This window comes from Suricata suricatta, chromosome 12 (assembly GCF_006229205.1).
Source record: "Suricata suricatta isolate VVHF042 chromosome 12, meerkat_22Aug2017_6uvM2_HiC, whole genome shotgun sequence".
Classification (NCBI taxonomy): domain Eukaryota; kingdom Metazoa; phylum Chordata; class Mammalia; order Carnivora; family Herpestidae; genus Suricata; species Suricata suricatta.
Window position 1 is genome coordinate 53,915,302 of NC_043711.1, and position 21,445 is coordinate 53,936,746.

A 21,445-nucleotide genomic window follows, 5' to 3' on the forward strand; every position below is an offset into this window, starting at 1 on the left:
ACTGAATAATATTCCTTTGATTTATAACCACATTTTTGTTTTTCCATTCATCTTTTTGATGGATATTTGGTTTGCTTCCACATCTTAGCTGTTGTGAATTATACTGTTATCAACACAGGTATGCAAATATTTCTTTGAGACCTGGCTTTCAGTTTTGGGCATATACTCAGAAGTGGGATTGCTTTATTATATGATACTTCTATTTTTAATTTTTTGAAGAACTCCCATACCATTTCCCACTATTATTCTACTAAAGGTGCAGTTCTACTCTTTTATAATCCCCTCAACAATATACAAAGATCCCAATTTCTCCACATACTTAGTAACACATATATTGTTATTTTGTAAGTAACCATCCTAATGGGTAGGAGGTGATAAATACCTCATTGTGGTTTTGATTTGCATTTCTCTGATTAGTGCTTTAGAGCATCTTTGTATATGCTTACAGACCATTTATGTATTTGGAGAAGTAATTATTTAAGTCCTTTGCCCTTTATTTAAATTTAAACTTTATTTAAGAAAAAAATTTTTAATGTTTATTTATTTTTGAGAGGGAGAAAGAGTGAGAGCAGGGGAAGGGCGGGGCGCCTGGGTGTCTCAGTTGGTTAAGCGTCTGGCTTCAACTCGGGTCACAATATCACGGTGTGTGGGTTCGAGCCCCGCGTCGGGCTCTGTGCTGACAGCTAGCTCAGAGCCTGGAGCCTGCTTCAGATTCTGTGTCTCCCTCTCTCTCTGACCCTCCCCTGCTCGTGCTGTCTCTGTCTCTCAAAAATAAAATAAAAACCATAAAAAAAGATTAAAAAAAGAAAAGAGAGAGCAGGGGAAGGGCAACGCGCACGAGAGAAACACACACACATAGAATCCAAAGCAGACTCCAGGCTTTGAGCTGTCAGCACAGAGCCAGACCCTGGGCTCGAACTGATGAACCATGAGTCATGACCTGAGTTGAAGTCAGATCCTTAACCGACTGACTAACCACCCAGGCACCCCACCGAGGACTTGATTTAAATTCAAGTTAGTTAATATATAGCGTTGTATTGGTTTAGGGAGTAGAATTTTATGATTCATCACTTATATATTAATACTTAGTGTTCATCACAGGTGCCCGCCTTAATGCCCATCACCCATTTCCCCTATCCCCACACCCACTCCAGCAACTGTCAGTTTGTTCTCTGTAGTTAAGTGCCTCTTTTGGTTTGCATCCTTCTGTTTTTATCTTAAGTTATTTTTCTTTTTCTTCCCCTTTGTGCATCTGTTTTCTGAAATTGCACGTATGAGTGAAATCATATGGTATTTGTCTTTCTCTGACAGATTTGACTATTATAATACACTGTGGTTCCATCCACATCATTGCAAATGGCAGGATTTCATTCTTTTTGATTGTGGAGTAATATACCATTGTGTATGTATTTATAATGATGAGCATTGAGGAGGGTACTTGTGATGAGCACGGGTGTTCTATGTAAGCGACGAATCACTAAATTCTATTCCTGAGAGCAGAATTTATCCATTCATCAGTTGGTGCACATTTGTTTGGACTCTATCCATTCATCAGTTGATGGACATTTGGGCTCTTTCCAAAAGTTAGCTATTGTTGATAGTGCCTCAGTAAACATTGTGGTGCATGTGCCCTTTCAAATCAGCATTTTTGTATCCTTTGGATAAATATCTAGTAGTGGAATTGATGGGTCATAGGGTAGTTCTACTTTTAACTTTTTGAGGAACCTCCATACTGTTTCCAGAGTGGCTGTACCAGTTTGCATTCACACCATCAGTGTAAGAGGATTACTCTTTCTGTGCATCCTCACCAGCATCTGTTGTTTCCTGAGTTGTTAATTTTAACCTTTCTGATAGGTGTGTCTTATTGTGGTTTTGATTTGTATTTCCCTGATGATGAGTGATGTTGAATATTTTTTCATGTGTTTGTTAGCCATTTATGTCTTTTGTGAAGAAATGTCTGTTTATGTCTTCTGCCCATTTCTTAACTGGATTATATTTTTAAGGGGGTTGTGTTTGGTAAGTTCTATATAGATTTTGGATACTAGCCCTTTATCTAGTATGTCATTTGCAAAAATCTTCTCCCACTCTAGGTTGCCTTTTAAAAGTATTTTTGATTCTTTCCCTCGCCATGCAAACGTTTTACCTTGCTGATGTCCCAATAGTTCATTTTCGCTTTTGTTTTCCTTGCCTCTGGCGATATGTCAGGTAAGAACTTGCTCTGGCCGAGATCAAAGAGTTTGCTGTGTTCTCTTCTAGGATTTTGGTGGTTTCCTGTCTCACATTTAGGTCTTGCATCCATTTTAAGTTTATTTTTGTGTATGGTGTAAGAAAGTGGTCCAGTTTCATTCTTCTGTATGTTGCTGTCCCGTTTTCCCAACATCCTTTGTAGAAGAGACTGTCTCTTTTCCACTGGATAGTCTTTCCTGCTTTGTTGAAAATTCGTTGACCATATCGTTGTGGGTCCATTTCTGGGTTCTCTATTCTGTTCCATTGATCTGTTTTTATGCCAGTACCATCCTGTCTTGATGATTACAGCCTTGTAATACAGCTTGAATCTTGGAATTATGATGCCTCTCACTTTGCTTTTCATTTTCAACATTACTTTGACTATTCGGGGTCTTTTCTGGCTCCATACAAATTTTAGAATTGTTCTAGCTCTGTGAAGATTGCTGGTGTTATTTTGGTAGGGATTGCATTGAATGTATAGATTGCTTTGGGTAGTATAGACATTTTAACTATTTGTTCTTCCAATCCATGAGCATGGAATGTTTTTCCATTTCTTAGTGTCATCTTCAATTTCTTTCATAAGCCCTCTAGAGTTTTCAGCTACAGATTTTTTTTTTTTTTTTTTTTTTTTTTTTTTACCTTTTTGGTTAGGTTTATTCCTAGTTATTTTATGGTTTTCAGTGCCATTGTAAATGGCATCAATCCCTTGATTTCTCTTTCTGCTGCTGCTTTGTTTTGAAATGCAATTGATTTCTATACATTGATTTTATATGCTGCAACTTTGCTGAATTCATGTTATCAATTTTAGCAGCTTTTTGGTGGAGTCTTTTAGTTTTCCACATACAGTATCATGTCGTCTGCAAAGAATGAAAGTTTTACTTCTTCTTTGCCGATTTGGATGCCTTTTATTTATTTTTGTGCCTGATTGCTGAGGCTAGGACTTCAGTACTATGTTGAACAACAGTGGTGAAAGTGGGTATCCCTGTGTCCTGACCTTAGGGGAAAAGCTGTTTTTCCCCATTGAGATGATATTATCTGTGGGTCTTTTGTATAATACCTTTATGATGTTGAGATATGTTCTTTCTATCCTTACTTTCCTGAGGGTTTTTATCAAGAAAGGATCCTGTATTTTGTCAGATGCTTTTTCTACATCTATTGAGAGGACCATCTGGATTATTAATATGGTGTATCATGTTGATTTGTGGATATTGAACTGCTTCTGCAGCCCAGGAATAAATTCCACTTGATCATAGTGAATAATTCTTTTAATGTAGTGTTGGATTCTATTTGTTAATATCTTGTTAAGAATTTATACATCCATGTTCATCAGGGATATTGGTCTGCAATTCTCCTTGTTAGTGGGGTCATTGGTTTTAAAATCAAAGTTATGTTGGCCTCATCGAATGAATTTGGAAGTTTTCCTTCCATTTCTATTTTTTTAAAACAGTCTCAGAAGAATAGATATTAGATCTTCTTTAAATGTTTCCTTTGTCCATTTCTTAATTAGTTGGTTTTGTTGAGTTGTAGGAGTTTTTTTACATAGTTAACTCCTTAATTAGATACATGATTTGCAAACATTTTCTCCCATTCTGGAGGTTTCCTTTTTGCTCTGTTGATTGTTTCCCTTACATGAAGGTTTTTAAGTTTAAATATAGCTCATTGGTCTATTTTTGCCTTTTGTGTCCTTTGAGTTAAATTTTGTATGTGGTGTAAGGTCCAGATCCAATTTCATTCTATTGCATATGATTATCTAGTTTTTCCAGCACCATTCATTGAAGAGACTGTCCTTTTTTCCACTGAGTGGGTTTAGCACCTGTATTAAAAATTATTTGACCATATATGCAAAGATTTTTTTCTGTATTCTCTGTTTTCTCCTATTGATCTTTGTCCAGTTCCACCATGTTCTGATTACCGTAGCTTTGTAATTTGAAATCAGAAAGTATAAGTTTTTGTATTCTTTTTCAAAATTGTTTTGGCTATTCAGTGTCCTCTCAGATTTCATATAAATTTTAGGATGGAATTTTCAATTTCTGCAAAAAAAATGCCATGGAGATATTGGTAGGGATTTTGTTGAGTCTGTAGACTGATAGGAGTATATGTACTCCTTGACAATGTTAAGTCTTCCAATTCATGAATATAGGATATCTTGCCTTTTATTCATGTCTTTTTAAATTTTCTTCTGCAGTATTCCAGTGTATACTCATTTCTTTTTGCTTAGGCTTATTCCTAAATATTTTGATACTATTTCAAGTGGAATTATTTTCTTAATTTCCTCAGATTGTTCATTGTTAGTTATAGAAACATAACTGATTTTTGGTGTGACTTTTGTATCCTCCAACTTTGCTGAATTAATTAATTAGTGTGTTACCATCTCTATGTGTGAAAATCCTAACCTCTTTTGATTTGGGTTTTCTGTATATAAGTTCTTGTCATCTTTGAACAGAGATAATTATACTTTTCCCCTTCCCAATTTGGGTGCCTCTTCATTTTCATTCATTTTCCTTGCTCAATTTCTCTGGCTAGGACTTCCAGTAGTATGTTGAGTAGAAGTGGCAAGAGCAGGCATCCTTGCCTTATTTCTGACCTTAGGCAGTTTTCAGTCCATTGAGTATGATATCAGCTGTGGGCTTTCCATTAATGGCTTTTTTAAATGTTGAGGTAGTTTCCTTTTAATCCTAGTTTTTGAGCATTTTTATCATGAAAGTGTATTGAGTCTTGTCAAATGCAATTTTTGGGGGTCAATTAAGATGATTATATGATTTTCTTCCTTCTTTCTGTTACTGTGGCATATTACATTAATCACTTTTCATATGTTGATCTTGGCATTTCAGGATTAAGTCTCACTTGGTTATAGTGTATATACCTTTTAATGTGCTGTTGAATTCACTTTGCTACTATTTTGCTGAAGAATTTTACATTGATATTCATTAGGAATATTGGTATGAGTATGCAGTTTTTGTGTAGTGTCTTTATCTGACTTTGGGCTAAGGGTAGTTCTTTTTTAGATCTTTAATGTTTGTTTTTTGAGAGAGAGACAGAGCCCAAGCAAGGGAGAGGCAGAGAGAGGGAAACACAGAATCCAAAGAAGGTTCCAGACTCTGAGCTGTCAGCACAGAGCCCAACGCAGGGCTGCAACTCACAAAACCACTCATGAACTGTGAGATCGTGACATGAGCCAAGTTGTAAGCTTAACCTACTGAAACACCCAGGAGCCCCTGGATAAGGGTAATTCTGAACTTACAGAATGAACTTGAAAAACGTTCCCTCTTTGTAAGCTTTTTTGAGGAGTTTCAGGAGGATACTTGGTAATTTTTCTTTAAGATTTGATAGAATTCTTCGTTGATGCCATCTGGTTGGTCCTGGGCTTTTCTTTCTTAAGAATTTTTAAATTAATGATTCATTCTCTTTTACTGATCTGTTAGATTTTCTATTTCTTAAGACAATTCTATCTTGATTATGTTGTGTATTTCTAGAAATTTATGCATATTTTTCTAAGTTAACCATTTTGTTGGCCTACCAGTTGTTTGTGGTATTCTCTTAAATTTTTTTTCACTCTATGACATCAGTTATACTGTTCTTGCTTTCATTTCTGATTTTCATTGAGTTCTTTTTCTTGTGTGTGCACACTTGCTTGCTGTTGCTCTCTCTCATATAGTTAATCTAGCTTAAAGCTTTGTTAATGACTTTGTTGATCCTGTCAAAAAAGCAACTCTTAGTTTCACTGGTTTTTTTTTCCTTTCTATTCTCTATTTCTGCTCTAATGATTTTGGTTTATCATTTTGTCCTCCTTTGTCTCTTGTAACAGGTTTTGATTTAAAATCTGTTATTTTCTTCTAGCTTTGGATTTAGTTTATTTTCTAGTTTCTTCAGGTGTACAGTTAGGTTATTGATTTGAGATCTTTCTTCTTTTCTAATGTACTCATTTATAGCTCTAATGTTCCTTCTTAGCATTGCTTTTGCTCATAAGTACTTCAGAAGTTTTGATATGTTGTATTTTCATTTCCATGTCTCTAGGTATTTCTAATTTATCTTGTGACTTTTTTTTACCCATTGGTTAAGAGTATGTTGTTTAATTTCCACACAACTGTAGATTTTCTGATTTTCCTTGAATTTCATTCCATTGTGAGCAGAAAAGATAACTTTGTATGATTTCAATCTTTTTGAATTTGTTAAGACTTGTGTTGTGTCCTAACCTGTGGTCTGTCCTGGAGAATGTTCCATGTGCACTTGAGAGGAATGCATGTTTTGCAGTTGCTAGGTGGTGTTCTGTATATGTCTGTTAATTTTAATTAGTTTATTATGTTAGTGAAATCATGTTTTCTTATTGATCTTCTGTCTCACTATTTTATCCATTTTTGAAAGTGGAGTATTGAGGTCTCCTATTATTTTGTTGCTATTTTCCTTTCAATTCTTTCCATTTGCTTCATATATTTAGGAACTCTGAGGTTTGGTGCATAAATATTTATAGTTGTTAGAGGTTTTTGGTTTATCATTATGTCCTCCTTTGTCTTTTGCAACAGATTTTAATTTAAAGTCTATTTGTCTGATACTCATATAACCATTTCTACTGTCTTTTGGTTACCATTTTTATGGACCATCATTTCTCAACCTTTCATTCCTAGCTGTGTTTGTTCTTAGCTCTGAAGTGAGACTCTTCTAGATAGCTTATAGTTAGATATTGTAGTTTTAATTTAGTCAGATCTTTTGATTTCGTAGCTTAATCTATTTGCATCTTTTAAAAAGATTTCATTTGGTTTTTAAAGTGGTTTCAAGTTCACAGCATGTTTCCAAGGAAGTTACAGAGAGTTAGTTTCCAGATAACACATGCATAGCCTCCCTCCATTATTAACACCCCTCCACTGGAGTCATCGTCTGTTACAGTTGTTGAACTTACACAGACATGATCACCCAAAGCCTGTTTTTTTGCCTTCGGGTTTATTCTTGGTATTATACCTTTTGTAGATTTGAGGAAATGTATAATGATATGTTCTACTATTAAATTACCAATATTTTCACTGCCCTAAAAGCCCTGTGTTCTACCTGTTTATCCCTTTCCCTCACCCTCACCCCTAGCCCTTGGCAACTACTGATTTTTTTACTGTCTTCATTGTTTTGCCTTTTCCAGAATGTCATATCGTTGGAATTGTATGGTATGCAATTTTTCAGATTGTCCTCTTTTACTTAGTAATATGCATTTAAGATTTCTCCATGTGTCCTCATGGCTTGGTAGCTCATTTCTTTTTATCACTGAATAATATTCTGTTGTTTGAATATAGCACAGTTTATCCATTTACCTGATGAAGGACATCTGTGTTGCTTCCAAGTTTGGCAATCGTGAATAAAGCTGCTCTATACATCTCTGTTCAGGTTTTGTATAGATCCATTTACATTTAAAGTAATTTTCGATAGGGAAGGACTTAAAATTATTGTTTTGTTAATTGTTTCCTTTTTATATCTTGGAGCTTTTTTTGGTCTCTCCCTTCCTTTCTCACTGCCTTTCTTTCTCATTGCTTTCCTTTGTGTTTTGTTTATTTTTTGTAAATAGTCTCCCCCACCCCTTGGATATATTTCAAGACCCCTGGTAGATGCCTGATACTGTGCATAATACTGAACCCTATATATACACTATGTTATTTCCTATACATACAGATCTATGATAAAAATGAATTTGTAAATTAGGCACAATAAAATATTAACAATAATAATAATAAAGTAGACCAATTATAATAATATACTATGATACAAGTTGTATGAATGTGGTATCTTTCAAAAAGTCTGTATTGTTACTGTACTTTCATCCTTGTTCTCCCTTTAGTTTCTAATCTGTAGGTACTTTGTGGAGATCATTGCAATTACATAAAACATCTTGAAGTGATAGCATTGTTTTTTTTTTAAATTTTTTAAAATGTTTTATTTATTTTTGATACAGAGAGAGACAGAGCACAAGAGGGGGAGGGGCAGAGAAAGAAGGAGACACAGAACGGGAAGCAGGCTCCAGGCTCTGAGCTAGCTGTCAGCACAGAGCCTGATGCGGGACTCGAACCCACGAACGTGAGATCTGACCTGAGCTGAAGTCGGAGGCTTAACCGACTGAGCCACCCAGGCGCCCCGATAGCATTGTTTTTTAAACTATTAATTTAAATCACATAGAGAAACTCTACAACTCCACCTTCTGCTTCATATTATTAATGTGAAAAATTACATATTTACATACTGTATACCCATTAACTTAGACTTCTGCACTTTTAATGTTTTTGTCATTAAAATTGTATGCACCAAATTTAGAGTGTACATGTTACTATATTCATGTATTTACCTTTACCAGAGACCATTATATTTTTATGCAGTTTTATGTTGCTGTCTACTGTCCTTTCATTTCAACTTGAAGTACTTCCTCTGGCATATATTGTAGAACAGATCTAATTACAATGAACTAGCTTTAGTTTATCATTTTAATTCCTCAGCTTTAGTTTATTTAGTCTCTTGGCTACGATTTATTTGGGAAAGTCTTTTTAAAGTTTGTTTATTTTGAGAGAGAAAATACTATTGGGGTGGGGCAGAGAGAAAGCCAAGCTGACTCTGCACTGTCATTGCAGAGAGAAGAAAAGGACATGGGGCTTGAACTCACGAACTGCAAGATCATGACCTGAGTCGAATTCAAGAAAGAGTCGGCCACTTAACTGACTGAGCTATCCATGCACCCCTATTTGGGAAAGTCTTACCTTAACCTTCATTAACACACACACGCGCGCACGCGCGCACACATTTTTGCTTGATACAGTATGCTTGGTTAAATTTTTTTTTTCCTTTAGCACTTCGAATATATCATCTCATTCCAACTATATAGTGTCTGCTGAGAAATCTTATAATCTTATGGAAGCTTCCTTGTATGTGATGAATTTAATTGCTTTTGCTGCTTTTAAGATTCTCTTTGTCTTTCACTTTAGAAACTTTGATTAAAATGTATCCTGGTATAGTTTTCTTTGGAGTTTTCCTAGTTGGAACCTTTTGAGCTTCTTTAAGATGTAAGTTTCTTTCCTCAGATTTAGGAAGTTATCAGCTACTTTTTCTTTAAATAAGCTCTCTGTCCCTTTCTTCTCTCTCCTATCTCTGACATTCCCATAATGCAAAGCTTGGTCAGCTTGATAGTTTCCCTCTCATAAGTTCCTCATTTTTCTGCATTCTTATTGCTCCTCTAACTCTGATTTCAGGTGACCTGCCTTCAGGTTCACCGATTCTTCTGCCTGTTCAGTTCTGATGTTGAGCCCTTCTAGCGAAATTTCCCATTTAGTGTTTTGTACTTTTCAGCCCCAGAATTTTTCTTTTTATAGTTTCTATCTCTATGCTGATATTCTCATTTTCCTGTTTTCTTTTGATTGTTTGTATTCTCTTTTAGTTGATTGAACATTTTTATGACTTATTTTAAATTTTTTATCTGGTACTTTATAGATATGTATTTCTTTAAGTAGGTCTTTAAGGTCTGTTTCTGGAGTTTTATTTTGTTCCTTTAATTGGGCCAAGTTTCCCTGTGTGTGTGTGTGTGTGTGTGTGTGTTTTGGCTGGGATTTGGGCATTTGAAAAACAACCACCTATCCCAGTCTTTGTATACTGGGTGTCTACATAGGAATATCTTCACTAATTAGCCTGACTGGGGGTCTAAGACTTGTCAAACCTTTTGTGATATTAGCCCATTCTGGGTTTTTCCTGCAGAAATGCAAATCTAAGATACTGCTTACCTGTTCTTTGCAGCATCTTCCAGCTCTAGTTCCAATCCTTGGGGTGCTTTGATCAAGTCAGGCAAGACAGAATCCAGTCCTTCGGGCAGTCCTCAGGCAAGCCAGAATATAGGATATTTAGTCTGTTCTGTTTGTGTTCCTGAAGGAAAAGCCTTGGCATGAGGGTTTCTTCTCGGTCTTCCATGCTGTCCTGTACAGAGGAAGTAGCGTGAATGGGTGCATCAAACACTACAAGTTTTCCTACACATTTCACTGTTATCATGTCTTGTTTATCATGTTACCATGTATGGGTGCCACAGCTTTCACCTGTTGTCTAGAGTTTCATCACAGTATTTTGGTACATGTGTTGTTAACTCAGTGCCTTTATGGGGGAAGGAAGGCCTATATCTACCTAGTCTGCCAATTTGTTGATGTCCTTCTCCCTAGAATTTTGAAGTATAAATTCTGCCATAAATGATTCTCTTCATAAGACATGAAATTTAGAGTTGCAATATTTTGGACTTGAGTAAGGTGTTTGGTTTTCTCCTTTGTGAGGTCTTCAAATGGAGAAAATGAGGTCTAAAGCAGTTATATTTCATTTCAACATTAAAAATTTATGTGATCTTTTTATTGAAATAAAGAAATAAGGTAATGGAGCAGTTACATATCTATCCTACCAGACAAGATTGTGGTTTCTTTTAAGGTTTTCAGGGCACTCCACAAATATTTATTGTTTAAGATACTATGTAGTTGACATACTGAATGTTTAAGATATAATCCTTTGCTTAATCCTTAAAAAACAAAATTATGGTATAGGATCTAAGTAGCAAATACAAAAGTATAAGAACTATCACTATGAGTTCTGCAGAAGCAGAAATGACAGTGAACTAAAATGGTCAGGGTTGCCTTCTATAGAGTTTGGGCTGGACGTTGAATGGGTAGGATCATATCTTAGTATCTGTCTTGGAAAAAAATGCCACATGTCCAGAAGTAGGCATGTATAGGCAGTATTGTTTGTACTAGCAAAAATGAGAAATAATCTAAATGGTCATCAAGAAAAGGAATAATAAACTAAACTGTTCTGTTCCTACTATGGAGTATTATATAGCAATAGTAGAGATCTATATATCCCAACAAAATTTTCTAAGGAAATCGGTGAACTTTTAAAAGCTGATATTTTAGTTTGTTTAGGCTACTGTGACAAAATACCAGACTAGGTAGTTTGTAAACAATAGAATTTTATTTCTCACAGTTCTGGAGGCTGGAGGTCTGAGATCAGGGTGCCAGCATAGCATGAGGACCCTTTCCCAGGTTGTAGACTTTTTGTTGTGTCCTCACATGTTGGAAGGGGCGAGGGAACGCGATGGGATCTCTTTTACAAGAGCATTAGTCCCACCCAATGAGTGTAGTACCTCCCAGAGGTCTCACCTCTTAATATCACATTGGGCTTTATGATTTCAACATATAAATTTTAGGAGGACACAAACATTCAGACCATAGCAAAGGAAGTTTTAAATAATATGTGTACTATGATATTAGATAAGAAACCATGCTAACCTGAAGATAATACTGCATACTTTTTAAAAAATGTTTTTTGTTTATTTTGAGAGAGAGAGAGAGAGAGAGAATGTGTGTGCATGAGCACAAAGCTGGGGAGAGGGGTAGAGAGAGGAGAGAGCAAGAACCCCAAGCAGGCTCTGTACCGTCAGCACAAAGCCCGATCCAGGACTTGATCTCATAAACCATGAGATCATGACCAGATGCTTAAATGACTGAGCCACACAGGCACCCCAATACAGCATACTTTTTTTTTGTCGGTAAATAGTATATAACTTCATTGTAAAGGAAGGATGAATGGATAACAGTGGTTACAACAATTACACATTCATAAATTACTTACGTAGTTAAAGATGAGAAAAATCCCAGATGAAAATCCATCAAAACACTAGTAGTAGTTACTTCTGTGTGGTGATATTTTGAACAAAGTTTTCTTTTTTTTATATTTTACTGTATTTTCTGAATTTTCACTGGAAATATTTTATTGGAAAATACTAAATTATAAAGTCTTTTATAAATAATTGACAAAAGGTTAATAAAATTAATTCTTACAAGAGTGGAATAGAAGAGTAAGTAGAATTAATTAGGAGGCAAGATCAGGGAATTTGGGGATATGGGAGATGGTTGAGGGAGAGAGAGGGAAACCCAAAATGTCTTAGAAACTTTTGAAGTTGTATAGAGCCATTGAATACTGCCTTTCATTTTTAAGTCATTTATTCAATAAATATTTAAGGACCTAATAGGTGCCAGAATACCGCTATGAGCATATTAGGGTCCTTGCCCCTAAGAAACTTATGTTTTTTTAGGGCAGATGCAGAGAAACAGATTCTAATATAGCAGTCCACCTTATCTGTGGCTTTGCTTTTTACTGTAGCCCAGAAGCAGATGATCCTTCTGATACATGGTCAGAAGGTCAGTAGTAGCTTAATGGTGTGCTACAATGCCCACATCACTGACCTTACTTCATCTCACCATGTACACATTTTATCGTCTCATATCATCACAAAAAGGTGAGTACAGTAAGAAATTTTGAAAGCGCACATTCACATAACTTTTGTTACAGCATATAGTTATAATTGTTCTATTTTACTCCTGGTTATTGTTCATTTTCTTCTTTTATTTTTATGTGAGAAAGAGAAAAAGCACAAGTGGGGGAGTGGCAGAGAGAGAGAGAGGGAGAGAGAATCCTAAGCAGGCTCCATACTATTGGCACAGAGCCCAATGCAGGGCTCAATCTCATCAACCTTAAGATGGTGACCTGACCCAAATTCACAAGTCAGATGCTTAACTGACTGAGCCACCCAGGTGCCCCCATAGCTGTTAATTTCTAACTCTGCCTAATTCATACATTAAATTTTATTATAAGTATGTAGTTTAGGAAAACACATAGCATGTATAGGGTTCAGTACTACCACGGTTTTAGGCATCCACTGCCGGTGTTGGAAGTATCCTCTACAGATAAGGGAGGACTACTGTACTGTACATAAGAAAGAATCAGTTGGTGAGGTAGATAAAAGGGTTGGTGAGGGTTCATAGAAAAGGCTTTCCTGGAGGAATAGACATCTTAGCTGAGATGGAGTTATCAAGTTGAAAGTAGTGTGAGATGTCTGGAGACAAGGTGTTGGAAGGAGTTGTTTTCGTAGTGTTTATTCTGTACATATAATCTTACTGAGTACTCTATGCAACATAGTAAATAATAGTCTTACTAGTTGTTTGGCAGTTGGTAAGCACATAATAAACTCTTTTCCTCTCTCCTACCTCCTCTCCCTTTCCCTTGTATATATTTACTGCAGTTGAGCATGGCATGAGTTTCTTTTGGAGAAAATAAATGCAAACCCTAAAATATTGCTGGTAGGAAAGGAGGCAGCCTTAATTTAGCATATTGGGAAGAGCCATGCCCAGCTTATCAAAATAAAAATACTTTTTGATATGGTTGGCTGCTCTTTAAATCAATCATCACAGTGAGTTAGTTGATGGAACTGAATACAAGAGGTATTCAAATTTTTTGATTTTCAACATCTTTTAACTTCTTACTACTTAGTAAATTATACCACTTTCAGAGTTATTTTTATAATGACAGTGGCATCAGGCTTTTATAAATAACTGCACAAGTTAATCTATTCTTGTAGATGAAATGTGGTATCTGTATTATTGTCTATTGTGGGATTGCCAAGTGAAATTTATTTTTGCAGGGTAGAAATCTTGTAATCATTTAAGGGTGTTAAATTGCCTCAGTGAGTCCAAAACTGGCCACATGATTTACTAAATGTTTTGGAAGTAGATTTCCTTCCTCCTTGCCTTAAATGCCGATAGTAACTAAGAGTCATAACTTACAGGGGCACCTGGGTGGCTCAGTCAGTTAAGTATCCAGCTTCAGCTCAGGTCATGATCTCATGGTTCATGGGTTTGAACCCTGCTTCAGGCTCTGTGCTGACAGCTAGCTCAGCCTGGAGCCTGCTTCAGATTCTGTGTCTCCCTCTCTCTCTGACCCTCCCCTGCTCGTGCTGTCTCTCTCTGTCTCTCAAAAATTAAATAAATAAATAAAAAATAAAAGAGTCATAACTTACATAAAGAGTAAACCTATCACATTATTATTTGTTAATGATGGACTGTTCCCATTTGGGTAGTTTATAGAAAAAATGGTAAACCAACATGAAATTTAGAAAGGAGGAATAACAATTTTGTTAGAGTCTACAGTCCCATTCCTCAAATAAAAAAAATATTCTAATGCTTCAGGCTAAAATATGTTGTCTTGTTAATGTGAAAAACTAAGTTTTACTACCACTTGAATCACACCTCTGTGTTTATTTTGTGTTTTTGTTGTTGTTGTTGTTGTTTTTGTTTTGCTGCATTGAATGCCCTTCTTTTTTTTTTTTTTTTTTTTTTTTTGTCCATTGGCAAAATTCCTCTCTAACCTTAAAGATTCCAGATTTAAGACGTTTTTTGTCCCATAAAAGTTCATCATTCCTTCCTTGTGTCATTACTGTTCTTGCTATTATAGCACTTGCCACATTTATGATAATGTTTAAGTTTTCTATTTCCTTACTAGGAAAGTAAAAGGTGTCATAACTGGTTTAGTGCACGAATAAAGGGGCCTTTCTGAAATGATCCGGTGTTGCATAATGAAATTTTACCTCTTAAATTTAGGCTTATTTTTATTGACTGGTAGCTGGCACTGTTATTTTTACTGGGTTATCACAGGATGCTGGTTAAAACACACCAATAATATTTGAACAACATAACTTATTCAATATTACAGTATTATAAGGATAGACACTAAGGAGGTAGGGAAAGGAACTGTAAGCATATTGCTTAAGATGTGCCAGGCTTTAGGGAAACTCATTCAACTTAAAGGTTCACATTTTTAAAATAGAATAATTATTCAGTTTCTAAGAAAAGTTTACTGCACGGATATCTTAAGTAGTGTTCGTTTTTACTGCGTTTTAGTTTATTAAAAATAGGAAGCATGATGTAATGGAAAAAAGCAATATAGTAAAATTTGTATCTGGGTTTCGAGTTCTGACTCTTAATACCAACTCTGTGATTTAAGGTCAAATTTGTAAACCTTTGGACTTCAGTTTACTTCTCTGAAAAGTGTAGTTTGTATTACATGGTATTCAGTAGTATACAACTTAAATATCAATTTATTTTTAAAATGTGTTTAGAAAGAATTTTAAGAATGAAGTTGCTGGTAGGGAGGGACAAGTGTTTTGAATATAGAAACCAGCTAAATTGGGATGATAATTTAAGTTTTATTAGTATTCATCCAATGTATTTGTATGTTTTTGGTTGTTGATTCTTTGGGAATTTTTTTATAGTGATAAAGCAAATCAGAAAACAGTGTAGTATTAGTTTGGTAAAGCAAGCATACATAAATAGGTTTATACATATACAGTAGGTCAAAGTGTAGTAGGAAGGTAATTGTGGGGTAATATATGATACATGAAACAAGGAGAATAGAATATTTTTCGTGGTTTTTCTATGAAGATCGTAAAAACTAAAACTACCATTTCATAAAGCCTATTTGTGGTTTCGGAAGTAGATTATTATTTGACAAACACATAAGGAAAATGTAATGGGAGCTGGGGTCAACATGTCAAAGGCAGACTTTTTTCTATTTCCAAAATCTACTTAGAACTTTTGCTTATGATGGAAAGTAGAATACAAGATTGCTTAATGATTGATGTTTATTTCATTTTTAGTTATGATGGAAACAAGAGTTCTTAAAATGGGATATGTGGAGAAGCTTTAGGGGAATCCATGGATCATTTGGAATTGTGTCAAAAGTACTGTATCTGTTTATTCATGAATTTCATGTATGTCATTCCAGTGACTGAGTTCATAGCATTTAACAGATCCACAAAAAGTGTGTGATTTGAAAAAGATGAAGAACCACATGTTCATGTTGTTTCCACATAGAGTATAGGAGATGTGGATTTTCAGTCACAGCTTACTGAAAATTACATTGTTTATTCAGGTCTTAGAGTAATAAAAGAATTATTGCAGACCTGTTGATTTTAATCTAGATCATATATTTTATCTTTCTAGCTATTCTTTCATAACCTTTGACGTTGGGTCTGCTATTTTCATCTAAAATGCTGCCAGACACTTCAAAATAGTTCATATTCAGAGATATTTCCCTTAACAGCTATGTTTATTGAAGATCTTTTCACTTTTTTGTTGTCTTATCAAGGACTGGATTGCAATCATACATTCATGATTTTAAACAGGTCTTGTTGCATTTGAACAATTAGAGGTTTATCTTTATTTTAATAGGCAAAAAAATAAGTTCCTCTTAGAATGAAGACACCATTCTTTTAGTCCGTAAATCTTTTTATGTGTATCTGGGAACTTTGAGGATATATATTCTGTTTAATTCATGATTGATATTTTTTGTATACCTGGATGTGTAGACTTTTAATTACTTTTTTCCTGTTTGCTTTCTTTTGGAGATGCAGGTTAGAAAGAATCTTGCAATTCTTCACATTCTAGCAATTATCTGGGATTCTAGTTGATTATACCAGTAACACTTCATGTTTATGTTTGAGACAGTATGTCTTTCTGTAAGGAACTTCCACACCAGTATCTCATTAGGTCTTCCTGCATTGCCAGGAGTTTTTTGAGTAATCGATTTCATTCTGTATAGGAAAAAGTTGGAGGTACTGGTACTCTTACCATTTAAAAACAGAACAAAACAAAAAACAAAATTCAGGTATTCGATCAGCCTACTTTCCACTTGTACTTAAATGTCAGTCAATTTAAATACTAGGTTACATTATGTACTCTTAACCTTACATACAAAGGAGTCTTTGCTTTCAGTCACAACGTTTTCCTAGCTTTGGAATTTCAGAAAAAGTTTAAATATGTTCAGCCCTTTTCCATTTAAGGTTTTTGGAATATAATTTATATATATATATATATATATATATATATATATATATATATGGGTTTTTTTTGTTTCTTTTTGTTTTTTTTTTGGTTAGAATGACTTTTTTGGAATTGTGGCATCCTGTTACTTGTTAGAATCTGGTGCATCTTTTCTACTCCTCTTAAGGTATTGTGAAATATGTGTGTGATATTTGAGGTGAAGTTTTAAAAATTGTACATTATATTTGGTGATGATTGGAAACTGGTAGTCTGTGACAAGGGCATAGTTGAGAATAACCATTGTATTAAGATCTGTCTTTTCAAATAAATTTTTTACTTTTATTGCCCAAAGGAAAAAAAAATTAGTAACACTGTATAGTTTCCTCATGATAATACTGAGGTTTTAGAGAGAATATTCCTGCTTTACTTATCTGAAGAGTTGGGATATTAATACATATTGCACTGAGTTGTTTGAGAAATCAGTGGGATAATAGATGTGAAATGCCTAACACAGGGACTTCACATAGGTTCATTCCAGGAAAGGCTATATGTAGCATCAGATGCAATCGCATTTACAGGGAATTGAGAGTCACTGGAGCAGGGAAAATTAATATATGCCAGCAAGTTCAGGTCTGTCTTTAAAATAATTTAAGAGTAATAAACAATTCAGAGTGGAGCAGAATTTTTAACTAAAATGAATCTATATCCTTACATTGATTATCTGGAAGCAGAATCAAATAAATGGGGAGAGACTGGCAAAATATAGCAAAATATTTTTTATTTTTGCATCTGCCTTCAGGATTGCCATTTTCATAACTCTACCTGCATTAAATCACTTGGAGCTGTTCCTTTTGTTATGTGTGTAGATTTCTAAAAATTACATTGTTCTAATGAAAGAATGCAATTACCTCAGGAGGCACCCTTAGTTTGTTTAACTTGGTAATGAAGTTGAAGTCACCAACAAAGTATGCCTTTCTGCACCTGACATTCCTTCCCGAGGCGGGACTCCTCCCTGTGAATAAGCGGAAAGGCTCTGCCAATTTACCTTAGACAAAGGCGGGCAGCTGCCGGGCCTGGCTGGGAGGGGTCTCGAGCAGTGTTGGTACAGTCAGGCGCGTTTTGCCACCTCCTTTTATTCCCACCAATTCACTCAGCAGAGTACCGGTGGAGGTTGAGAAGGGTGTCTCTCTTTGCAGGGGACCTCCTCCACTGGGAGGGCTGGAGGGCGGGAGGAATTGTTGCAGTTGCCAGGTTTCTGCTAGAGGCAGATGCTTCCTAACCCGGGTGTGCCGCTCCTCCCAGCCACACAGACCCGAACTTCGGGTCCGCACACACGCCTTACCCGCCCCTGCCGGAGTCTCTGGTGACACCGCGGCGGCACGCTGGGCCACTGAATGTGGTGCAGAGCTAAGAGGTAGTCCTTCTGTCTGGACCCTCACGGCTGACTCACAGGAAGTGCTAGCGAGCTTGGTACTGGGCGAAGGCGCTCCAGGATTCCGCCCCTCCCCGCCGCCGGCCAGCCTGCCTCTCCGACATAGGCTTTGCGGTATCTCCCGATGGAACAATGAAGTGGTTCCAAGTTTGCTAAGATTGCTAGGGAAAATCTTGGGACTTTGGTGACAGTATTCAGAATGTTTTGCCATCGACTTTTCCATGGAGCTGTTATTTAAAAAAGCCCTTCCCTTCGTGGATTGCTTTGTCTGAAGATTACTCAGGGTGACCATGGTTCAACGCTTTAGCCTCAGGAGACAGCTATCCAAGGTGGGTAGCTTGGGTAGCTTTGTGTGTTTGTCTAGGGGGAACTCTCCCTAGGCTCGGCGTGGTTTCCTTTTTCTCTAAAACTGTTCCGTCAAGCCTGCCTTCCTCCAGAGCTGAGGAGGGGCTGGGGGAGTAAGCGCTGCCTTTTGTTCTTTCCTCTGACAGACACAAAGGTTTCAGGCTGACTGCACTGGCAACTCCAGATTTGGTTCTCCTAGAACCAAAGCTGGCCTCCCTGAATGTGGATGAAGTTGTAGTTTGCTTCTGAGATACAATTTCCAAGAGGGTGTGCATGAAAGTGAATCGTGAAAGAGAATTGTGGGTAAAAATGCATTTTTAATCAGCAATTAATCTAGCAGCTTGTTGACCAAGATGAAAAAGCCTATTGGTCTGTGGAATCGGTGCTTTTGTACCAAATTTAGTATAAAACCGGGGACAGCTTCCATTAAATAGTTCAGTAAACCAAGACCTGCGTGCAAATATTAAAATGAACGGCTAAGAACTCACATACTTGATGAAGGATTGTGTGAAAAGCAGTAACCAGTAGGTTCACAAATCAAATCTTTACAGAATTCTGCTTGAAAAGCAGGTTTCATTTGTGCAGTTTTGAGGGGAAATCCTATTAGCCTAAGGAAATAAAACTTAAAAAAAAAAAAAAGGCAAAGCTCTCTTGGAAGAGAAGCTCTCTTGGAAGAGGGACTGCTTATTTTCCAAATCAGCGTGGCTGTGGTCAGCCCTCTCTTGATCAAGCAAGCCAGTCATAGAGTTCTCTATTTAACTAGTGTAGAAGCTAGTTTAGAAAGAGGCTTGCTGAGAGTTAGCTTTATTTCAAAAATCATTCTGTTCTTAAGTCTGTTTTGAAAATGTAGCCGTTGGTGGTTGAATTGTGTCACAGTTCATTCCCTACAGACAGAAGCTTAAACAAATAGTAAATCAGTAGGCATTCTTCACTTTCTTGGTTAGTCAGAATTGTTAAATCCTGAAATGTGTTGTTATCTTAAGGGAAAACCTTTCAGTTCTTCACGGGTGACCTCAGTGTAGAATGTGTGCATTCAGGCAAAAAACAAGCAAAGCTCTTGGGTCCATCCACATATCAAATTTCATCTCTTTCTTGGATTGTCAAGCCTAACAAGGGACTTTTTATGAGTAGTAAAATAAATTTCCCTTGCTTCTCTTCCCATAGTTCTAGGTATGTGTGTTGGGCCAAGAAGCCTCCACATTTCTTGTAAATTTCTTGTTCTCTTTGAACAATCTTTAGTTTATGTATTTCCAAATTTGTAGTACATTTAAAAAGCAGAAGTGTAGATTCTCAGGACAATGATTTTTCTGCACAGAAGTTTCTGAATGTCACTCTAGGTATTTTGCTATCTTCATTTAGGTATTTTGCTACTAATATTTCTCTCCCAATTATTTTTTGAACTTTTCTCTTCTCACACTATACTATATACTATATGCTTTATGTCTGGCTGTGATTTATAGAAAAGATGCTCTTTGAGGAGAATCAGGAGCACATCTTCTCTGTAACAAGAAGAAATAAAAGGCTCATTATATAAAAAACATTCAAAGAACATTTAAACCCCTCCTTTTTTTTAAACACCCCTCTCCTCCACTTTAAGGTGTCTTCTAGATCCCACACTAAATGGTTAGAATCAAATTTAAGGAAATTTGTTTTCTATCATATGTCCTTAATATATAGTATATGTTCAGTAATAAATTGAAAATACAATATTCTTAATCGTTTCAGTCTATATGGATGCCAAAAGCTGAAACAAATGGTTAGGTCAGTAGTGTTCTTTTTTTAATTGCAGTAAATGCACTGTACATCTAGTCTGTCTTTTCAGCTAAACCCATATGCTACCTGCTATCACAGGGTCTGTCTTAACCCAGTGGTATTTTTGGCACACATTGAACACTGCAAGTGAAATTAGGTTGTTGTAGGTCAAAAACAGTTGAATAATGGCAATTTCATATGATTCCAACTTTAGTAACGAGTATTTTAGCTGATAAGAAATAATCTCCGCAGGTATACAGTTGTCTTAAGATGATCTTATATTTTAAAAAGCAGTTTCCTATTTTAACAAAAAGAAGTACTGATGTGATCATCTATAAATTCTGTTGGAAATTATTTAGAAAAAAAATGTTTATAAATGTTGGCAGTGAATTTAAACCTAATATCTAATTTAGATTCTTTTTATCTTAAGTTTGATAGCCATGTTTACTTACACTGGATATTTTCCCTAGATGATTCCTCTATGCTAATGGATGTTCGCATCTGAATTTGTAAAAGGAGGAAGTAAACTAAGAAATAGATGAAGTAAAAATCTTCAGTTTTAAAAAGGGAAGCTCTCTTATTCTTTTCGACTAGATCCCAGTTACCTGACTCCCAGAAAAGTTCTCTTTTCTCTTTTCATTGCCCTTTAGATTTTCTTTTGTTTTATTTATTTATTTATTTATTTATTTTAGTATTAATTAGACATTAGAACTTTATTTTTTAATTAACTAATTTTTAAATTTACATCCAAGTTAGCTAACATACGGTGTAATAATGGTTTCAGGAGTAGAATTTAATGATTCATCACTTACATATAACATCCAGTCCTAATCTTTTTTTTTTTTTTTTCAGTTTTTTCCTCCATAATATTTTATTGTCAAATTGTTTTCCATACAACACCCAGTGCTCTTCCCCTTAAGTGCCCTCCACCATCACCACCACCTCTTTTCCCCCCTCCCCCTTCCCCCTCAACCCTCAGTTCATTCTCAGCATTCAATAGTCTCTCAAGTTTTGCATCCCTCTCTCTCCCCAACTCTCTCTCCCTCCTCCG

At 35.8% G+C, this 21,445-nt stretch overlaps 1 protein-coding gene across 6 annotated transcripts in view; it reads left to right on the top strand.

Moving 5' to 3' along the window:
• The window catches only part of TMCC1 (transmembrane and coiled-coil domain family 1), a 190,418-nt gene that overhangs the window by 56,970 nt on the left and 112,003 nt on the right, over positions 1 to 21,445 (top strand). The window contains exon 1 of one of the 6 annotated variants that reach the window (XM_029916467.1): positions 18,586 to 18,626. The exons of the other annotated variants lie outside the window; for them this stretch is intronic. Within the exon in view, the coding sequence (XP_029772327.1) occupies positions 18,588 to 18,626 (39 nt within the window). The 5' untranslated portion in view covers positions 18,586 to 18,587. Of the gene's footprint in view, positions 1 to 18,585; positions 18,627 to 21,445 lie in introns of those variants that run through there. 6 annotated transcript variants of the gene reach the window in all.